Source organism: Ursus maritimus, unplaced genomic scaffold (assembly GCF_017311325.1).
Source record: "Ursus maritimus isolate PB19 unplaced genomic scaffold, ASM1731132v1 scaffold_24, whole genome shotgun sequence".
Lineage (NCBI taxonomy): Eukaryota > Metazoa > Chordata > Mammalia > Carnivora > Ursidae > Ursus > Ursus maritimus.
Window position 1 is genome coordinate 4,640,518 of NW_024424897.1, and position 19,483 is coordinate 4,660,000.

At 60.4% G+C, this 19,483-nt stretch overlaps 1 protein-coding gene across 1 annotated transcript in view; it reads right to left on the reverse strand.

Moving 5' to 3' along the window:
- SEPTIN9 (septin 9) overlaps positions 1 to 6,440 on the reverse strand; it is a 132,890-nt gene extending 126,450 nt beyond the window's left edge. Inside the window, exon 1 of the mRNA XM_040640142.1 lies at positions 6,093 to 6,440. Coding sequence (XP_040496076.1) covers positions 6,093 to 6,114 — 22 coding nt within the window. The 5' untranslated portion in view covers positions 6,115 to 6,440. The remainder of the gene's footprint in view (positions 1 to 6,092) is intronic.
- Between the last annotated feature and the right edge of the window lie 13,043 nt (positions 6,441 to 19,483).

Consider the following 19,483-nt stretch of genomic DNA (forward strand, 5'->3'; position numbering starts at 1 on the left):
CCTACTGGTGCTGCCAACAGGACCCCCGCCCCCGCTATGGCGCGACAGGAGGTGAACTCCAAGCAGAAGATACCACACAGACTGTCGACCCTCTGGTGGGAGGGGGCACTGGCGTGTGCGTTCCTGCCACCCGAGCCCCGCGGCCCCGCCACACCCATCTGCTCCCGAGGACCCACCCAGCCCCAAAGCACGCAGCTTTCAGAGCAAAGTTTCGGAGCTGGTGCCTCTTCCCTGATTTTCTAGGGGCGTGTTGCTTGTTTATTCAGCTTTGCTCAAGTCAGAGTTTCCCCATTCGTTTAAAGAAAAGGGAAAAAAGAAAAGAAAGGAAGGAGGATCTGAAGGTCTCAAGGCAGAAGTGTCCTCCGCCGCGAGCTGAGATCCGCATTGCTATCTGTCCAGAGTTCAAGCTGTGGCCAAGACACTTCTCCAAGCTGAGGCCACTCAGTAGGAGGAAATCTCCCTCCTTTCTCTGTCAGGTCCCACCCTACCCTTTGCCCGGTCACACGCCCAGCCCCAAAGAAGCTGAATCCACAGCCGGCCCTGTCAGCGGAATCGGCCCAGGGCTGATGATGGCATGCCCAGTGCTGGAGGGCCTTCAGGCAAAGAGGTTTGAGGACAGAAGTTTCTGTCGGATGGAAAGACAAGACGGATGACCAGCTCTGAGCAGAAGGCAGAAGCCGGGATGGCAGAAGCCACGCGGGAGGGTGTGGGTGGACAGGCTTCCTAAGAAGGGGCATGGGGACAGACCAATGGACGCTGAGCCCCACACCCTGCCACACAGACAGCCAGTGCCACACACAGGCTGGACAGAGGGACCACAGAGAATTAGAGGTACATCCCCACGGTGGAACCCAGAACACCCCAGGCTGGCCTCCGCTGTCAGCCCAGAAGAGCCCGGCTTGGGCTGCCCCGGGCACAGCACACGTCCAGCTGTGTTCCGGGCCAGAGCTGAGGCTCTGTGGCGAGCCTGGGGCGGGAAGCGACTCAAGGCCTGGCCCAGCCCAGGATTTCCCCATTCCCTGCCACCCACAGGAGCCGGCCTGGGTGTGAGGAAAGAGAAAGAGTGAATCAGGAACCCTACCTCATACCATATACAGAAATTCACTCAGAATGGATCAAAGGTCTCAACGCCAGAGCCAAAACTATACAACTCTTAGGAAAAATCACCGGGGAAAAGCTTCGGGACAATGGGTACGACACCAAAAGCACAGGCAAAGAATGATTAGTAAAATGGGATTTCATCAAACTTAAAAATTTCTATGCATCAAAGTATACCCCCAACAGCGTGAGAAGGTTATTGGCAGAATGGGAGGAAATATTTGCGAATCAGACATCAGGTAAGGGACTGATATGCAGGATATATAAAGAACGCCTACAACAACAACAACAAACAACCCAATTAAAATCTTAGCACAAGACCCGAAGAAACATTTCTCCAAAGACACACAGATGCCAAGGAGCCCGGGCAGAGGCGCTCACCAGCTTAAGCATTTAGAGAAATGCCCCTCAAAACCACAGTGAGACGCCACTGCACGCACTGACTGGGATGGTTATTATCCAAAGGAACGAGTAAATAAAACAGCAGTGTCGGTGAGGGGGCGGGGAGACTGGAACCCTCGTGCCCTGCCGGTGGGAACGTGAAATGGTGCAGCCCCTGGGCAAGCAGTACGCAGCTGCCCACCAAATTAAACAGAGAATTCCCACACGATCCAGCAACCCTGCTTCTGCGTATGTCCCCAGAACACAATGTGGTCTCTCCACAGAGCGGAGCATCACTCTGTCCTACACTGGGAAGGAAACGGACACCTGCTGCGACACGGATGGACTCGAAGAGATTACCCCAAGTGAAATAAGCCAGGCACAGACAGACAGACAACTAGCGCATGGCTCCGCGTCTGTGAGGTGCCTGGAACAAGGTCACGGACACGGAAAGCTGGATGGCGGCTGCCACGGGCAGAGGGGAAGGAGAAAGGAAAGCGGCTGTTCCGTGGGGACGCAGTGTCATTCTGGAAGGTGAAGCAGTTCTGCAGATGAGCTGGACGGTGGCCCAACTATGGGAACGTACTTATTAAATAAGCGCCACGGAGCCATACATCCCTGAAATTGTTAAAACAGCAATTTGTACGTTATGCGTATTTTACCACAATGTTTAAAAAGAATTCAGAGTCCAGCACAGAGCTCCGGGCACCCCGGGCGCCTGCAGTACGGACAGGCTGCAGGGACCCCTCGCCTGTGGGCCAGGACAGGGGGGGTCCAGGGAGGAAGCAGGGCAGTCCCCCACCAGGCGCACGTGACGCATTGGAAAGGGCCAGTGGCCACACCAGGAGGTTCCAGAGTGGGGCAACGAGGAATCTGGGACATGGAATCATCCAGTGCGTCCAGGACACATCAGGCCTGGAGTGGGTTGAATGGCGACACCCCCCCCACCTGCCGGAAACGCATGTTCACCTGGAACCCTTGAACGTGGTCCTATTTGGAAATAGGGCCTTGCAGGTGTAATTAAGTTACGGATCTTGACATTCAGTCATCCTGGATTCTCCGGGGCAGCGGCGGGGGCGGGGGGGATGTCCAGTGATGAGTGTCCTCATAAGAGAGAAGCAGCAGACCTGGGGACACGGAAGGCTCTGTGACAACAGGCAGAGACTGGGTGATGCTCCTACTGGCCAAGGACCACCAGGGATCACAGGCCACCCCCAGAAGCCAGGAGAGGGGTACAGAACAGCAGCTCCCTCACGGCTTCCAGAAGGAACCAGCCCTGCTGACACTTTGAATTTGAACTTCCAGCCTCGAGAACTGTGACAGAGTCAGCTGCTGCTGCTGTTTCAAGCCATGCAGTCTGTGGCACTAGGTTTCACCTGCCCTAAGAAACTCCTCCAGGGACCAAGTCCCTCGCCGGTCAGAGCCAGAAGAGGAAGGGGGCCAGGAAGGCTTCGGGCCACTTCTCTCCTCTTGGAGACAAGGGAACTAAAGCCAGAGAGGACAAAGCAGGTCCAGGCAGCTTGTGACCCCAGTGTCTGTCCAGGACCAGGGTGAGAAGTGCCCGGGGACTCAGAGACAAGCAGGGACAGGTGAGGGGTGTCCAGCTCCCTGCCCGCCCCGTGACAGCGGACACCCTGAGAAGAGCAGACCACCAGCTCTCCCCCCGCCCCGGGTGAGCACTCTGTGCCTCACCATGTCGGGCAGACGTCCTGTGACGGAGCAGCCGGCCCTCCCAGGACCCCATGCCGAAGTCCAGGACAGAGCAGAGAAGCCCGTTCCCACCCTCCCCGAGGCCCAGCTGAGCTAAGTAACAGCTCCCCAGTGGAAAGTTCCCTTCTTGGAGATTCTCTCCCTGCTGAAATACAAGCGCTTGGAACAAGATAAAACTGCTTAATTTGTAAAAGCCACAGAGGCAGTCCAGAACAAGGGAAAAAACCCGACCCTTGGCTGGAAGGAGCGGCCTTCTGTGTCTCAGAGGCCAGTCACTGCTCCATGACTCATCCCTGCCCTGCTGACAAGCCCTCCGGCATCTTCCCCGGGGCAGGGGGGAGGGGGAGCCTCCAAGAGGGCCGGGGCTACCCCACCGCCCAGGAGAACCCCAGGCCCCAGACTCACAAACAGGGCAGGAACCCAGTGCTGCAAAAAGAAGGACTGAGCAGATGGAAGGGTCCTGAGGCTGCCTGCACCTGCCCCAAGCCCCTTTCCCCTCCCCACCAGCTCTGCCTGGACAGCACTGGTGGCCGAGAGCCAGCCAGACACACCTCAAACGCCAGCGCAGTGGGGCACGGGCAGTGGCAGCCCTGCCTGGAAGAGGTCAGGTGGGGCACTGGGCTGGGCAGGACATCCTGGCCCCCAGCCCCACCTCTGCCTGGCGCGCGGGTGGGGACTGAGGCAGCTGTCACAACCGTCTTACCACAAGACAAAGGGAGAAGGAAGGAACCTTCGGGGGCCCCACAGAACAGGCTCGGAGGCCCACCGGCAGTGGGGTGCTGCCTTGGGCCATGCCGGTCCAACTCCTTCACGTGACAGGCCAGGATACAATTAAACACCAAGGTCAAGATCTGAGCGGGTCTGAGGAATGTGTTAGGAAAGGGCCTGAGGATTTCCATTGTCATTCACATCTGTTACCAGTTTCTAACTGAGCTTTGCAAGAAATAAGTAATTTTCAGTGACAACGCATCCCTCGGAGAATTTCATCGATAGTACCAATTTATCCTCAGGCACATCCTGAGAGAAAGTCCCCATTCTGTCCCTCACAGGCGGTCCCAGCCGAGGGCGGTGGTACCCAGCGTGGCCGTGAAGATACAGAGCTGACCCTTTTCAAAGGCAGTTTGGTTCAGTTCATGGAGAGCTGCTGGGGTCTGGCTAGTCCACAAGGTTCCAAGAGTGCTATCACTCCCAAGGTCTCCTCCCCCACTTTGTTCCTGGCTCTCTGCTCCCCTGTGTCACCCTTCGGGGCTGTGGCTTGGTCATCTGTGAAATGAAGGTTGGATCCGCGGCCCCTGAGGCCCCGTAAGCCAAGCTGTGAAGTGACCATCCTCCCAAGTCCTCAGGGACCCTGTCAACGCCCCCGCCAGGCAAGTGCCGTGGACCTCCGCTCCACACCCGTCTACCCCAGCTGGCCCAGGTCACTGAGCTCACACCTTGCCTTCCGCGGGCCTCCACGGCTGCCCCTCCTCCTGCGGCGGTCCCAGTGGCACACACGCACACACACACGTGCACACGCACACGGCCAGTCAGCAGCTCTCCTCCCGGTGGCTGCCCCATCAGTCCTGACATCCCATCCGAATCTGATCGGTCCCTGGAGCAGCAGACGAGGAGGAGCCTCGGGACGGGCCACCCTTTCCCCCGGCCTCTTGGAGAGCCCCCCAACACTCACAGTGGCAAGCAACAGACGACGGGCCACGGCACCTGTGGGGTGACGTTCTGAGCCTCACCAGGACCCAGGGGTCCGCGCAGAGCAGCTGAAGCCCGAGGATGCCCCAGACCTGCCCGGTGGGCCCAGTACGCCTGAGGGGCACGCGGTAGGCAGCAGGCACCGTAATGAAGGGGACTTACTCATGATGTCAGACGTTGACCGAGTCAGAGTGCCACGGCTGCCTGAGGGGCTGGGGAAACTGACCTGGGACGGGGGCCATCTGACCGGGATGACTCAAGCCAGGGCTGCCTCCTTGCTCTTCAGGGTCGGCTCTCGCACCGCCCCGATGGCCCCGTGCCCGCTCCGTGGGGGCTGCCCGTGAGAACAGCCCCAGCTATGAAAGGCTGGACCCCCAGGGAGAGCAGGGATGGGTCTAGATCCGCGAGGCCCTTCTGGCCCAAGGACCAGCCCTCTGCCCTCACTCCATGCCCTGATGTGACACCGAGATGTTTTAAACAGTGACTCTGCTCCAGAGTCTGAGCAGAGCCCACATCTGCTCATCTTCCTGACCCAGGGCGTCCCTCAGTGACCCTGGAAGATCGTCACTCCCCCTCCCCACTGCAGGGCTCCCAGGTGAGTGAGGACCCGAGTGACACCCCTGGCCCCAAGAGGGATTCGCCTTGGTCCATGCCCTAAGCCTCCAGGCGAGCAGACCAGCTCTGTCTGCCGTGCGTGCGCACACACACGCGTGCACACACGTTTGCACGTCTTCTCTGAGCACCAGGAGCTCCACCCCTGCAGTCAACTCCTGGGAAGGCACAAAATGCTATTTCTGGGAGGAGACCGAGGCGGCCTTGCAGACGGACTTGGCTGGCAGCAAACACGCAAACCACACGGTGGACAAACCAACCAACCAGCGGCCCAAATGCCGCCGCCCCAGACCCGAGCACCGCTGCCGGTCCCCCCACCCTTTCCCGGAGCTCGGCGCCAACGGTCTGGGCACTCGCGGCGCCTCGAGATGCAGAGGTGGCCCACTGGGGAATGAGCGAGAACAGCGAGGGGAAGGAGAGCAGCGTTTCAATAAAAGCCCGACTTCGTGAAGCTCAGCTCTGGGAACACTGCGTCCCGCGACCTCAGAACAGCCAAAAGGAAAAGAAATATGTCCACAAAAATGAATAAAAGTGACCCCTGGGTGCTTCTTTCCCGAAGCACAGACGCAGCTCTGAGTTAGGGGAGGGGGCAGCGAGTGGCCTACCTGTGATCCGGTCTCTCTCCATTACTACGGATATATTTAGCAGCAGGCGGGAGTCCCGGCGTCCCCCTTTCCAGAGGCGTCCTCCCCTTCTCACCCCCGACGCCCTCCCTCCTTCTGCCTCCTCCTCCTCCTCCAAAAACACTCTTTGTCTGGTCTAATTTCTTCAATCTGTTGCAATCACGAATGCATCCAAATTACCACATTTCCATGTGCTGATCATATGTTTGTGCCCCAAACTGAAGGAGCATTGTCCCTCGGGCTCGGGAGGGAGAAGGGACCGAGGCAGAGACCTAAAGGAGAGGAGGCGGGGCGGGGCGGACGTGGGCCGCGAGCCTCCCGCAGCCCCAGGGTCCCGGCCGGACCTCCGTCTGGGCTTTGTACGCAGTGGCTCCCGGTGCAGCGTGCAGCTTCCGGCGGCCTTCTCTCCACCCCCTCCAGCCCCTCCGCCAGGCCTGCTGCTCCTTTTTAATATCCACTTGGAGAAGCTTAACTTAGCCTCTTGGAAACCAGCTCACAGTCAAATTCCTGGCGACTTCCAAAGTCTTTCATTTTCCCCGTCCCGCGATGCTATGTTTCCTCCGGCTGAAGCGTCCGAAAAGCCTAGTTCCTTCGTGCCCGCCTCGCCTTCCCTGCACCGCGGGGGCCCAGCAGCACACCCCGAGCCCGACTCGGCCCCAAGGAGGAAGGCGGCCAGGGAGGGCTCCAGAGCACCTGCCCCCCGATGAGCCCAACGGAGTTGCCCCTGTGGCTGCCCGGTGTCCCGTCAGCTGCAGCAGTGACACAGGCCACTGGCCGTCCCGCCCAAGCCAGTGGGGGGTGGGAGGCGGCGCGAGGGAGACTTCCTGGAAGGTCCCACTTACTCATGAGTCAGTGCGTCCCCAGCTGTCCCCGCGGAGGGAGCCTGGTTCCTCAGCATGGTTCCCCATACTCAGCACTTCTCTGGGAGGGCCCCCCCCAAGGCCTAGCTGGGGCTCAGCTGTTTCCTGCTTTTCCCCTGGGGTCCCGGGGGGAGGGGGCTGCTCACCTGGCAACCTTGGGGCCCCACCAGCACCTGGTCAGAGTCAGGGGGTGTCCATGTGCATCTATGGGATGGCGCAAAGTCCCTGTCCCCTCCTGCCTGGGACAGGACCCCAAACGCAGTCTCCTATGTAGCAAGGGTGTCTCCTTGGGGGCAGGGGACACCAAATAGCAACCATCTCCCTACCCCCAGCCCCCAGCAGAGCCTGGAGGGCAGCCCCAAAGTGGCCTGCCTGCTGAGGGAAGGTGGGGGCAGTGTCTCAGCCCAGGGAGGTCCCACAGGCTCCATAACGGCCCCCAAAGATATCGCTTCCTAATCCCTGTAAATGGGGTCTTGTTTGGAGTCTTTGCAGATGGGATTGAGTGAAGGATCCTGAGACGGGGAGATTAGCCAGGATTATCAGGGCGGGCCGTAAATGCCATCGCGAGCCTCATATGAGGCCTCCCGCGCAGGCACAGGGGAAGGGAAGTAAAGGCAGAGTGGAGAGAAACTCGGTGAGTCCGGCTTCGAAGGCTGGGTGCAGCCCCCAGAAGCAACAAGAGGCCAGGAGAGCATTCTCTCCGGGAGGGTGCTGACGAGTCCCGGCCCCGCACACCTCGATCTCAGACTCCCAGCTCCGGAACCTCGAGAGAACCCGCTTCTGCTGTCGCAAGCCACCAAATCTGTGGCCACTTGTTCTGGACCCCCAGGGAGCACATACAGACACCATGAACCAACGAGCCAGTGTCCCCGTCTGACACTGTCCGGGCTTTAGATTCATTCTAGAACTGTCCCACCAACCACTAACAATCCTTGAGTTCGAACAATGGGCAATATGGAGATTTTTTTAGGTATATTCATTCAATCTCTTCCCCGATTCTGAAAAAACATTCCTTCCTGGTTCTTCTGATTATAAATGCAGTATTTGTTCATTGTACTGAATTTAGAAATGACAGAAAACATATAAAGAAGAAACCCCTTTAACACCACATGGGACTCTCAGGCACCAGTTCCCAGCAGGGCAAGCGGGCCCAGGAAGGCCCCACAGACAGGCCCGCTGGTGGAAATTCGGGGTAGGCCAGGTCCCGGGCTGGCCGTGGGGGCCCCGTCCCTCCCGGCCGCCTCCTCCGGGTGCCGAGCACATACATAGGCTGTGATTTCACTGCTGTAGCCGGGCAGCTGCGGAGCACGGCTCTGACCCTCGGTTCTTCCCCGGCAGCGTTCGGCTCAATGTCCATTCCCCCACCATGCCGAAAAATCCAAGCATTCTGGCCCAAGCAGGGGATCATTTGAAACCGAAAACCTGGCAGCACCAATTGGCTCCAATGAGGCCCGTGTTAGTCACGAGCCAGCTCAGAGGCCAGGCGCAGAGGTGGGGTGAGGCCAGGCCGTGGGAGAAGGGGGCGGCCAACCCCCCAGTGCTCACCAAGGCCCGGTCTAGGCACCGGCACTGTCCATGCCAGCGGGGAGGGGAGCAAGCAGCCAGGCCAGGCCGGACCTGCATCCCCAAAGTGGGTTCCCCACGTGGCTCCATCCTCCACAGACGATGATCTGTGGTTACATAAAACTAGATTGCTAGACGCCTGCCTTGGATTCCTCCAGCCCATTAGCATAGTAAATGCAGTGAGTAGTCCCTGTGAGGGGGCCGGCTTCCTTCAACCCAGCCCTTCCCAAACTGAACCAACACCTGCCATCTGCGGGAGGCAGGACCCCCCGCGGCCACAGCTTTGGGAAACCGCCCCCATTCCCGGGCATCCCAGCCAGCCCACAGCTTGGGGTGGGCACCGTTGCCCAACAGCCCCTTCCAGACAGTTCTCAAGATGGTGTCTCTGTCCTTCATCCCCCAACAGATCTGCACCCGCCATCTGCATACTCCCAACAGCCATCAGACAACCCTTGCCCCAGCCAGGGGCGCAGTACGGGGGAGGAGGAAGAGTCGGAGGACGGCTTTATTGTTAAAGCCACGGCTCAGGCCCCTTCGTGAAGCACAGCTACAGGCCCCCGCACCCCATGAGGAGGGACACGCAGCTGAGAGGCATCCCCAGGGTGCCCTCAACTCCCACCACCAGGCCAGGAGGATGACTCCGATCACATGGGCAGCAGGGACCCAGGGAGGGCTGGCCAGGCCCAGCGTGGCCTCGCTCCCATTCCCAGTGTGCATTCTAGGAGGGCTGTGAGGAGGTGGGGGCAGAGGAGCCTGGCTGAAAGGAGGCTTTCTGAGGCTCTGGGCTCAGGCTTTGGGCCCCCTCTGGCCACCTCCCTGGCAGATACTCGGGAATCTTCCACAGTCGGCTCCAAGCTACGGGGAACTCTCCCTCTAAAAAATGACTTTTCCGTTCATTTCCTGCTCATCCCCTGAGTTAAAAATAAAGGCGCTCCCTCCCGGCCCCCTCCCACTGACCCTCCCGCAGCCGCTGCTACCGTACCTGCCAGCAGAGCGGGCAGCTGGCCCCGGCCTGGCCGCCTGCAGCCTCCCCGAGCAAGGCGGACCCTGGGCTGGAGCCGGCTGCATTCCTCTCAGGAACCTTCTCTCCACTTTTCATCGTGCAGCAAGTTTTGGCTGTTCCTAAGTAAATACAACCCAGCTACTCTCTGCCCTGGGGACAGCTGCGGGGTTTACTGGTGCTAAGAGCCTGGCCAGCCGGCCTGTTGCTTTGGGAGTTCTTCCAGGGCAGTGTGGAAGGGAACCAAGACAATGGAGAGAGGCGGCCCACAGGGGGCTAAATTCCGCCGCTAACGGGCCTCACGCTCAGCCATCCACCCCGGGCTGCAGCCCGGCTGGGGCCGGCACTTCGTGCCTCCAGGAGGCCCCAGTTGCCCAAGCGGCGCAAGGGAATCGGGAAAATGAAGGCCAGGTCCTCGGGGGCAGCTGCCCCAGGGCCCCCGAGTTGAAACTTCTCCCCAGAAGACTGAGAACTCCCCCAAAGAGCTGGCGTCTTCCACTTCCTGCTGGGAGCCCAACATTCTGCCTTGCCACTAGGTGCCCAAGAAGTGCTCGCTGGAAGAACAACGAACTTGAAGATCCCACGTGCAGACTCTCCCACCCAGCACTGCCCAACAGAACTTTCTGTGATGACGTAAACCTTCTCTATCTACAGGCTTCAATATGGCAGCCACGTGTGCCTACTGCGGACTGGGTGTGCTTCTCCCCACCCCCTCCTCCCCAGAGACACTGCATTCTCCATGAATTTCTTCACCAGAAGACAAAGAGAAAAGCCACTTCTCAGCCAACTCAAAAGAAGGCTGACATTTCTATTTTAAACTCGCTCTTTGGCCGATCATCCCAAGCTCGTCCTATCAGGTTGAACTCAACAGTATTCACGGCCTGCTAGCCACGTGCCAGGAGCATCCAGCCCTGTGGGCAGGAGGACAAAGAAACCCCGAAGGCCAACCCTGGAGATGGACAAAGACGGCCAAAGTTAGCCCAGAGAGACAATGCCTTCAGAGGTAAGAAGGCGCAGGGCCCATCCTGGAGCTGTGGCCGTGGCAAGGCCAGGACACCCAGAGCAAGGAGGGAGGACACGGGAGTGAGAGCCCGGAAGGGGGGACGGGTCAGGCCAGGAAGCATCATGAACACCGTACTGCGGTTTAGTCCTGTGGGGAAGGGAACGAAGGGTTCTTGAAGAGCCCATGACCAGGTCTGTTCTGAATAATCACACGGATGGAGCCTATGGCCCAGTCCCGGGCGGGCAAGCGGGTCTTAGTAAGTGCCACTGAATGCTGATGGGAACACAGCAGCCTCCGTGGGGGGAAGGGCTGTGGATGAGGAGCGACACTGAGGCCCGACCAGGCCCAGGCCACAAGGCAGCTCACGCAAGGGTCATTCGGAGAGAGGGGGAGCTGATACGATCTTGGTGACCTGCTGACCTGAGGGGGCTGGGCGGGGGGGGAGCAGAGGTCAAGGACGACGCTGAGATTTCTTGCTTGAGGACCTGAGTGGATGGCCAGGCTGAGATGGAGAGAAACGAAGGAACAGCAGGTGTCCGTGGGTGGGAGGGCGGCACCAGCGACGGGTGCCTGTGGGGGTCCCGGGCAAGGCCCCCGGGCAGCCAGACTCGGGCAGCGTCTTCCTCGACCAGCTCCCCACCACAGAGGCACACTCTGTCCCTTTGCCCACACGCCCGTGATGATGGTGGCTGGGCCACGCATGCAGCTGGGCGCCCTGAGCGGGAAGCTAGAGCTCACCGGGCCTGCGCCAAGGAAGGGGTGTGCGAGCTTGGACAGAAACACGGGGCGGGTGGGGGGGGCAGCAAGAGCTGTGGGGCTCCCCGTGGGGCACCTGCTTGTGAGGCGTAAGGGCAGAGACACGGCCCAGACAGCAGCGTTTCAGGGAGAACCTTCGGTGGGGAGGGTGTCGTCCGCCCACACGAGCCCAGGGGCAGGGCGCACGCGCCTCCTGGGGCTGCTGTGACAGACCGACACAAACGAAGAGGCTTAAACAACAGAAGCTGATGGCCCCCCAGTTCAGGAGGCAGAAGTCCAAAATCATGGTATCAGCAGGGCCGAGCTTCCTCCAGCGGCTACGGGGGAAACCCTTCCTGCGTCTCCTAGCTCTGGGTCCCGGCATCCCCGGGCTTGTGGCCACCTCCCTCCACCTCTCCCTGTGTCCTCACGTGGCCTGCTCCCCTGCCCCCCGTACCTCTCCCCTTCCTGTAAGGACCCCCGCCGTTGTTCTTAGGGCCACCCTAACTCCAGCAGGCTCTCCTCTCCAGACCCTTAACTAATCAGGCCTATCCGAGACCTAATTCCAAGTCAGGCCACTTTCTGAGGTTCTGGGTGAACGTGAAGTCCGGGCGGACGTTAGCCAACCCCCTAGAGCAGGGATGAGGCCACCCACCTCGGAGGGATTTGAAGGAGGCAGAGCAGGACCCAGAACCACCGGATGTTAGGGCAGAAGGAGAGGCTCTGAGGAGGCCCAGCGGGGCGGTGGGGCAGGCTGGCGGGCCGGCCGCGGGATGTGAGCAAGCTGGCTGAGGGGAAACGCTGTCTGCGCTGTGGGAACCAGGGCAAAGGTTGGCCAGAGACAGTGGCCTGGAGGCAGCGGCCCGGAGAGGCGGCTCGAGGCTCCGAAAGCGGGTGAGTGTGGGAGCACACGCTGGAAAGGCCACTTGGGAGGTCTGTGTGTGGGCATCCCCGCAGCCCAGACGATCCGCCTGGGGACACACACGTGTGCACGGCGACCCATGAAAGTCTCCAGCAGCGTCCGTAACAGAGGAAACCTTCCATGGACCTCCAGCGACGGGCCAACGGGTAGATAAGCCTGCCCGTCCTCACGGAGGAGCCCTCGCCTGCGGTCAAATAAACGAACGAAGCCACACGCACCCCACGTGGATAAATCTCAAAGTCATCCCGTCGCGTGAAACAGCAAAGAGCAACTGCCAGCCGCCTCCCCTTGGACCCCCGATGTGGGTCCGCAGGACGAGATGTGTGTCGCCCCCAGATGCGCAGCACACACATGCCTGGCAGCGACCAGTTCTGAATTCAAACAGGGGACCACCGTGGCAGGAACGGGCACGGGGAGGCTCCCCCGGGGGCCCACGCCGCACCTGGAACACCTTATTTCTCAGGGATGGTGGGTGCGTAGCTGGTTTATTTTATTCTTTACAGTTGTTTTTTTTTTTAATATGTCCACCAATTCCATTTTTTTAAAAAAGGGCAGAAAGTGAGTGAGCTCGTCGAAAGCTTGACCGTGGGTGTGGATTGAGCTGAAGGACTGTGGCCTGCGCCAGAATCGGCCGTCCCCTGCCTGGCACCGAACACAGGCTCGTGAGGAACCTAAGCTCACGGAAGGTGCACTGTGACACCGCCCCTTGCCCTCTGCAAGGACTGGGGGTCCGGGGTCCCCAAAATGGGAGACCAGGCCGAGGGTGCGCCAAGAGGTCAGGCTGGGGGGGAGGGGAGGGAGGGTGGTGGCTCCAAATGGGGACCCTGCAAGGGTCAGAGGGACCAGGGGCTGAGGGGTTGGGGGTCCAGGGAAGAACCCTGCCTGGACCCTGGTCTTCGCTGCAGGATGGCAGGGATTAGAGAAGGAGCCGAGAAGACAAGGAAAGGGTATCCCGGGCCAGAGCCCCCACAGGCCCCCGCAGAGAGGATTTCGTGTGTCAGCAGGCAGTCCCAAGCGAAACCCAGATCACTGGCTTGCAGCTCTGGGCTTCGGCAAATTATGCCTTAGGCTTCCAAGCAGAGCCGTGGGAGCGGCTGCCAAGTGCTGACGGCACAGAACTGGCCAGTCTGAGCACAGGGAAGCAATGGCCAGAGGAGACTGTGTCCACACAGCCCAGGGCGCCAGTCTCCCGAGACCTCAACCCCAAAGCCCAGCAGCCTGTCCCCAGCCCCAGAACAAGGCAAGGCCTCTGGACCAGCCCGGCTGCTGGAAGGGAGGGAGGCAGAGAAGCCGACCAGCTGCAGAGGCAAAGGGCCCCAGAGAAAAGTGCCCCAGAAAGACAGCGGCAGCCGGGCAGTCCAGTGGTTAGGGGCTCGACGCGGCTGCGGGGGGCGGAGCTCTTGCTTAACCACGGATGTGAATCATCCAGCCGCCCTGGAGACCTCCAGCCGGGCGTCACCCTTCCCTTCCCACACCCGGCGGGTCCTGCACCACAAGGGGCCTCAGACACAGCCATGGGGACATCCCAGCCTGTGCATACACACGCCCCCGACACCACCATCCCCCCGTTCCCTGCCAGGCGCTGCCCCTCGGCCACCCCACGAGCCCGGGGGTGCCCCGCCCACAGGCAGGTGGCCCCTCTAACAGGCAGCCCTTGGAGACGTTTGCAAGGGCCCCAGAAGCAGGCTCAGGAACATCTGGGTGAAGGAATTCTGGGGCAGCCAGAATGATCCAGGCTGTCTAATTTCCCAGCTGCTAGCTCCGTGTAGACACTACGTGGCAATTAATTCCAAATAAGTTAATGAAGTCATTCTACGCAAGTGACTGAAGGAATAAAATAAACTTCATGTATTCTGCCCGCGGTCGACAGTCACGTGGCCACGATGGCTCGCTGTGGAACATTCCCACCATCAGGAAGCTCTGCTGGGCAGGGCTGGTCTGGGAGATAGGATGTGGGCTCAGGAGGTGAGTCCCTTCATCCCTCATCTCTGGGCCCCAGTGTCCTCTTTGGAAAGAGGCCGCCCACATGGACACACTGGTCCACATCGCGTGTCCGCTCTGTCATGGGAGCCCCTTTGCAGGGTCAGGGAGCAGCAGTCCGACTGACCCAGAGCTGCTCAGGTCAAAGCCACCCGCCCGTGGGCCGCTCGTCCCTCAGCGCCTCAGCGGGGGTCGCCCTACGGCGTCCACATTCGCCTCTCCCCTCTGTACCCTGTCCTCTGTCCCGCACGCACGGCCTCCTCCCTGGGCCAGGGCTGCCTCCCCACAGAGAGGCCGCAGCGGCGCCGCCCCCACAAGACCCCCCTCTGGCAGAGCTGTGGTCAATGGGCCTGAAAGCCACCTGTATCAGAGCCAGCAAAGACAGGGCCTCCCCGGGCTGTGGGCAAGGGGCCCCGCTCACCCGAGAAGGCCAGGTGGGACGGAGTGCTGGGCCAGAAGAGCAGAGGGGTTCACGGCTGAACAAGCCACTTACCTGGGCCAGTGGGTTCGCCGAGCTTCCGGAGACGGTTGCTGGAGGTCCGCGTGACTCCTAAAGACAGGGGCAGAGGGCAAAGGTCACACCAGGCCGCTGGGAGGGGTGGTTCACACTGGGTATATGCTCACCTCTGCTCCTGCAATGGGCTCCAGGACCAGAAACCAGCACCTTGTGGGGCCAGAGGCCCGGGTCCTCCCAGGTGACACCCAGACCCAGCAGCCACCCGCCAGGACAGCCAGTGCCTTCTGGACACAGCTGCTGGTGGGCAGCAGGCCAAGCCCTCTGCACACATTTCCCACCTAACTCTCCCTATTCCATTTCACAGCTGAATTTCAGTGGGGTTCAGTAACTTGCCTGAGGCCACCCAGCAAACTAGGAGTCGAGCCCAGAATGAACCCAAGTCCTATCAACCTCCAAAATCTGGGCTTGGCCAAGTGTCTGGAGCATGGGGAGCGGGGCCAGCACCCGGTCAGGCACCAGCCACCCCCAGATATTGCACACCCACCTGTATTGTGAATTATTTCCCTGCACCAAGGGTCCCTGACCCACCCCCCTCTGCTCTGGGGCTAGGCAGAGCCGGGCTAGCTTTGGGAGGGTGCAGGATGAGCTGTTCTCCCCCACAGCCCCAGGAGGGAACAAGGACAGAGCCCCAGATTAACACGGCCTCGCGCTGCACGCGCTCCGTCCCCGCGCACACCCCTTGGACCAGTGCACGCTCCCTGCACAGGCTTAGGGCAGGCAAGTCCCAACTCGAGCGGATTTGCTGAGGTGCTAAGCCGAGGAAAGCCGGTGCTGCCAGGAAGGGGATCTGTGGGGGTGGCAGGGGAGCGCGACTGCTGCCGGATCCCGCTGCTCCGGAAGCAGGCTCCTGGGCAACGAGGCCGTCCCTTGAAGCTGTAGGGACACTCCACACTGGCCAGCCGAGGCCCTCCCCGCAGACAGCAAGACGCACGGAGAAGGGACCCAGGGTTAACCCAGAAACCTGCCCGCAGCCTCCACCATCTGACACCTGCCCAGAACGCTGGGGTCAGAGATGCCAACTCCTCCCCTGCGGTCCTCCAGAGAGGCTCTCGGAGTATTCATTCATTCCCGCATTCATCCCACAAGCCCACTCCCAAACTACGGGCAACCCAGAGTGGATGCAGCCGGCGCTGTTCCTGGAGGTTCCAGAGCTCCAGGCAGGGTGACCTGCAGACCTGGCTTCGTGCCCCCGGGGACACACATGCTCTCCACGTCCGGAGGACACCGTATTCAGCAATAAGAACAGAATGGGTGTGGCCCTTCCTGCAGGGTCTGGTATTAACAGACACCTGCCACCAAGCCTGGGCCTCTGGCCAGGGCTGGGGGGGACCCCAAGATGTGCCCCAAATGTTGAACCCACATACCATGAAACAATGCCAAGAGATACACATGGCATGAGATGCAAGGGCCTGAAGGGACCAGAGAGGCTTCGAGGAGGCAGGGAGGCCCAAGCTGACCCCCGCAGGAGGCCAGGGGGATGCCGTGCGGTCATGACTACTTCCACGCGCCGAGGCTCTGGGCCAGTCAGGAGCTCACGCCCATTCCCCGCTCACCCCCACCAGGCAGGTGCCACCACTGCCGTTTCAGGGCAGCAAGGCTTGGAAGCCCCCAGAAGCCAAGATCTCCTGCAGAGCCTCCCGCCCCACCCCAGCCACGCCACGTCAACTTGGCTGCATTCCCAGGCGCCCAGATATTTGGCGGAACGTGATTTCTGGGTGTGTGTGAGTGAGGGTGTTTCTGGACGAGGCTGGCGTTTGAATTGGTGGACTGAGTGCAGCAAGCTATCCCCCCGGTGTGGCGGCCACGAATGGAACAAAGCAAGGGAGAATGCTCTCGGCCGGGACACTGGTCTTCTCCAGCCCGCGGACGGGGATGCACACCGTGGTGTCCAGCTTGCAGACGGCAGCCTGTGGCGCTCCTCTGCCTCCATAATGACATGAGCCCAGCCCCCACAGTGAGCTCACCCGGTGAACCCCGACTGGTACAGTGAGCTCACCCGGCAGACACGCAAGCATCCCTCCCTGGTGCCCACCTACTCTGGGGCACATCTGCTCACGGCTGAGCCATGGACACCGTCCATCCTCAGACATCCAATCAGAGCACAGGGATTCCAGGCCAGCCCTGCCGGACCGGGAGCCTGGACCACAGCCTCAGGCCCGAGTGGGCGGGTCCTGCCTTGGACTTCTGGAACAGACAGCTCCCTTAAGACCAGGAGAGGGTGGGCCCGAAATGGCTCTGGCGGGCTGCCCAGCGCAGGGAGGGGACAGGCCCTGCTCCCAAGGCTGCTGAGGTGTGAATGTGGGCATCCCCGGCCTCTGGCGGCCTCCCTTCCTCGATGGCTGTGACCTCCCTCCACACCCCTGAATGGGAGCCACACTGCATGTAACAACCCATGAGAATCATCATCCCATCATCACCCCCTCAACACACACACACGAGCCACTCAGAGGTCCCACCATCAGGCTAAGAGTGGCATCAGTGAGCCACAGCCCTGCCTCTGAATCCAGCGAGTCCCCAATATGGAAACCGTACGGGGTGAGGAACAGAGAAGGAATGGGCCCAACATTCCTGTGGATTGACTCACTTCCGGCTGCGGCTCCCCCTGGGCCAGCTGGACGCACCCCCCACCCGTGCCCCTGCCCCTGCTTCCCGCAAAGGTAAAAAGGAAGAGGACCCATTCAGGTTCCATAGCCCCCCTTCCCCCCGGGCATCTGGTCCCCAAGCCCCCTCTGGGCTCGCTGCTCCCCAAACCCAGGGTGGGGCTGGAGCAGTGGCTAGGAGGAAAACAGCATCTGTCTCCGATTTCTTGGGTGGAGTTTTTGTTTTATTTATGCTGTTTATTTTTCCGATTTCCCAAAACATGCGGCGGGTGCCAGGCAGCCCCTGGCACAGAGAAGATCCTGGGCACGCTGGTTCCCGAGCCGGGGAGGCGGCGGCCTGAGGTTCCCGCCCTCGCACAACCTCCCCGTGCAGCGCCTCCCGCCCGCCTGCTCGGCCTGGCCTCCGCCTGGGAAGGACCCACGGCCAAGAGCTACTGAATTCCAGCTCCTTGGACCTCATTCCTCAGGCCCCAAGTCGGAGTCCACCAAAGAGGGAGCCGGAAAGGCCTCCAAGCCATCTAAGGGCTCAGTTGTACCAATTGAGAATTGAGTTATTTTTATGTGATTTTAAAATAAAACACATTCTGGAGGAGAGGAGGCGATGTGAAATTTGGCCATCGGGAGTCATCCCCGACCAAACTGCTGGAGTCCCGGAGGCCTGGGAGGCAGGAAAGCTGGCAGTCCCAGCAGCAGGGTTCAAATCCGGGGTTCGCCAGGCGCTAGCTGCACCCCCACCCCCCCGGGGAAACGAGGTTCCCGTCCCTCTGCAGCCCGCGGACAGAGCGCTGCGCACGCACACAGGTGACCAAGATTAAACGAGGCCACATACTGTGGGCTCTCGGCAGAGCGCCTCGCACGAGGTAAGCACTCGATAAATTATATAATTATTATCATTAGTAGCATATTAATCATAATCATAATCATTTTAAAATTATTTTTATGCTGCTTATTCACCAGCCACATACACCAGCCTGAACCCAGGGATCTATAATTAGGAATTAACAAAGCTTGGCTGCCCCGAGCTGAGGCATTTGAACAAAGTGCAAATCAGTGTAAGATCCAGGGGGAACAGTCATGCTCGGGGGAACTCAAGATCCGGGTGGTCTCCCAGACCCGGGCACCCCAGAAACTCCAAGGCTGGGCGCAAAGGCCATTTCATAAACGGTCATGAATTCCAGAGCAGTGACACCCACCCATAAAGTGTACCGTGGGGAGCCCCGAGCCCGCGAGCTGGAACACCCTTGAGAGGAGATGAGGCAGAGGGAAGCAGAGGGCAGAAAGTGGGACTCACCCCCAGGCGGCGCCTCAAACCCAGAGAAAGCACCGCGATCCGGAGCAGGAAAGAAGATGCCAGACTAGGACTGGGGGCTCCTCGGTCCTCAAGAGAAAGGCGGCGATCCCAGGCAGGGCTGGGCGAACGGAGATGGCCTGGGAGGCGTTTTCCTTGTAGAACTGGTGTGCAGGGTCGGGGCGCAGAGCCACGGGGGCAGCCCAGCAGTGCAGCACACCTCCAGGCAGAGAAAACCGGCCCGGGGAAACCGCCTGGCACCGGCACCACGCCTCCGCCCCGCGGCCCAGGCGCAGCCCCACCTGCCACAGCAGCCGTGCGGCCCAGGGAGCCCCACGCCCCGTGTCATGCACATCCCCCTGTGCGTGCAACCCGGGCGCCTGCCCAGGGGACGCAGGCAGGGGTGTACTCGGCGTGAGGGCCCTGTATTTCTTCCTTGCAGCCAAGTCCGGATGATGGCACCCAGGAAATGCCAAGGCCGAAAGGGCTAAGCAGGCACCGAGGCGTCTCACTAGACTTCCGAGCTCATACGTTACTATTAGTTATGGTTTTAATGACTGCAACAGCTCACACAGCCTCGGAGCCACTGTGTCCGCCCAGGACCTGGCCGCTGTCCCCAGCCCCTCTGCGGTGGCGCACAGCCGGGACATCCTGACCCGGGGAGGGTGATGCCCCCCCACACACATACATGCACCCCGTTCTGCTCTGTGCCAACAACAAATGAGGTCTGGACAGTACCTTCCTCCAATCAAAAAGTCACCACTTTGCAGGAAGAGGCGCTATGAGAACTCGTACAGACATCCATTTTCAATGAAGAACAGGAAAGAATCCATTCTCAATTTTTGTCTTCGAACCCGAGTTTGAGTCTCTCGGGAAAGGATGGGGAGTGGCCTGGAGCCACCTGC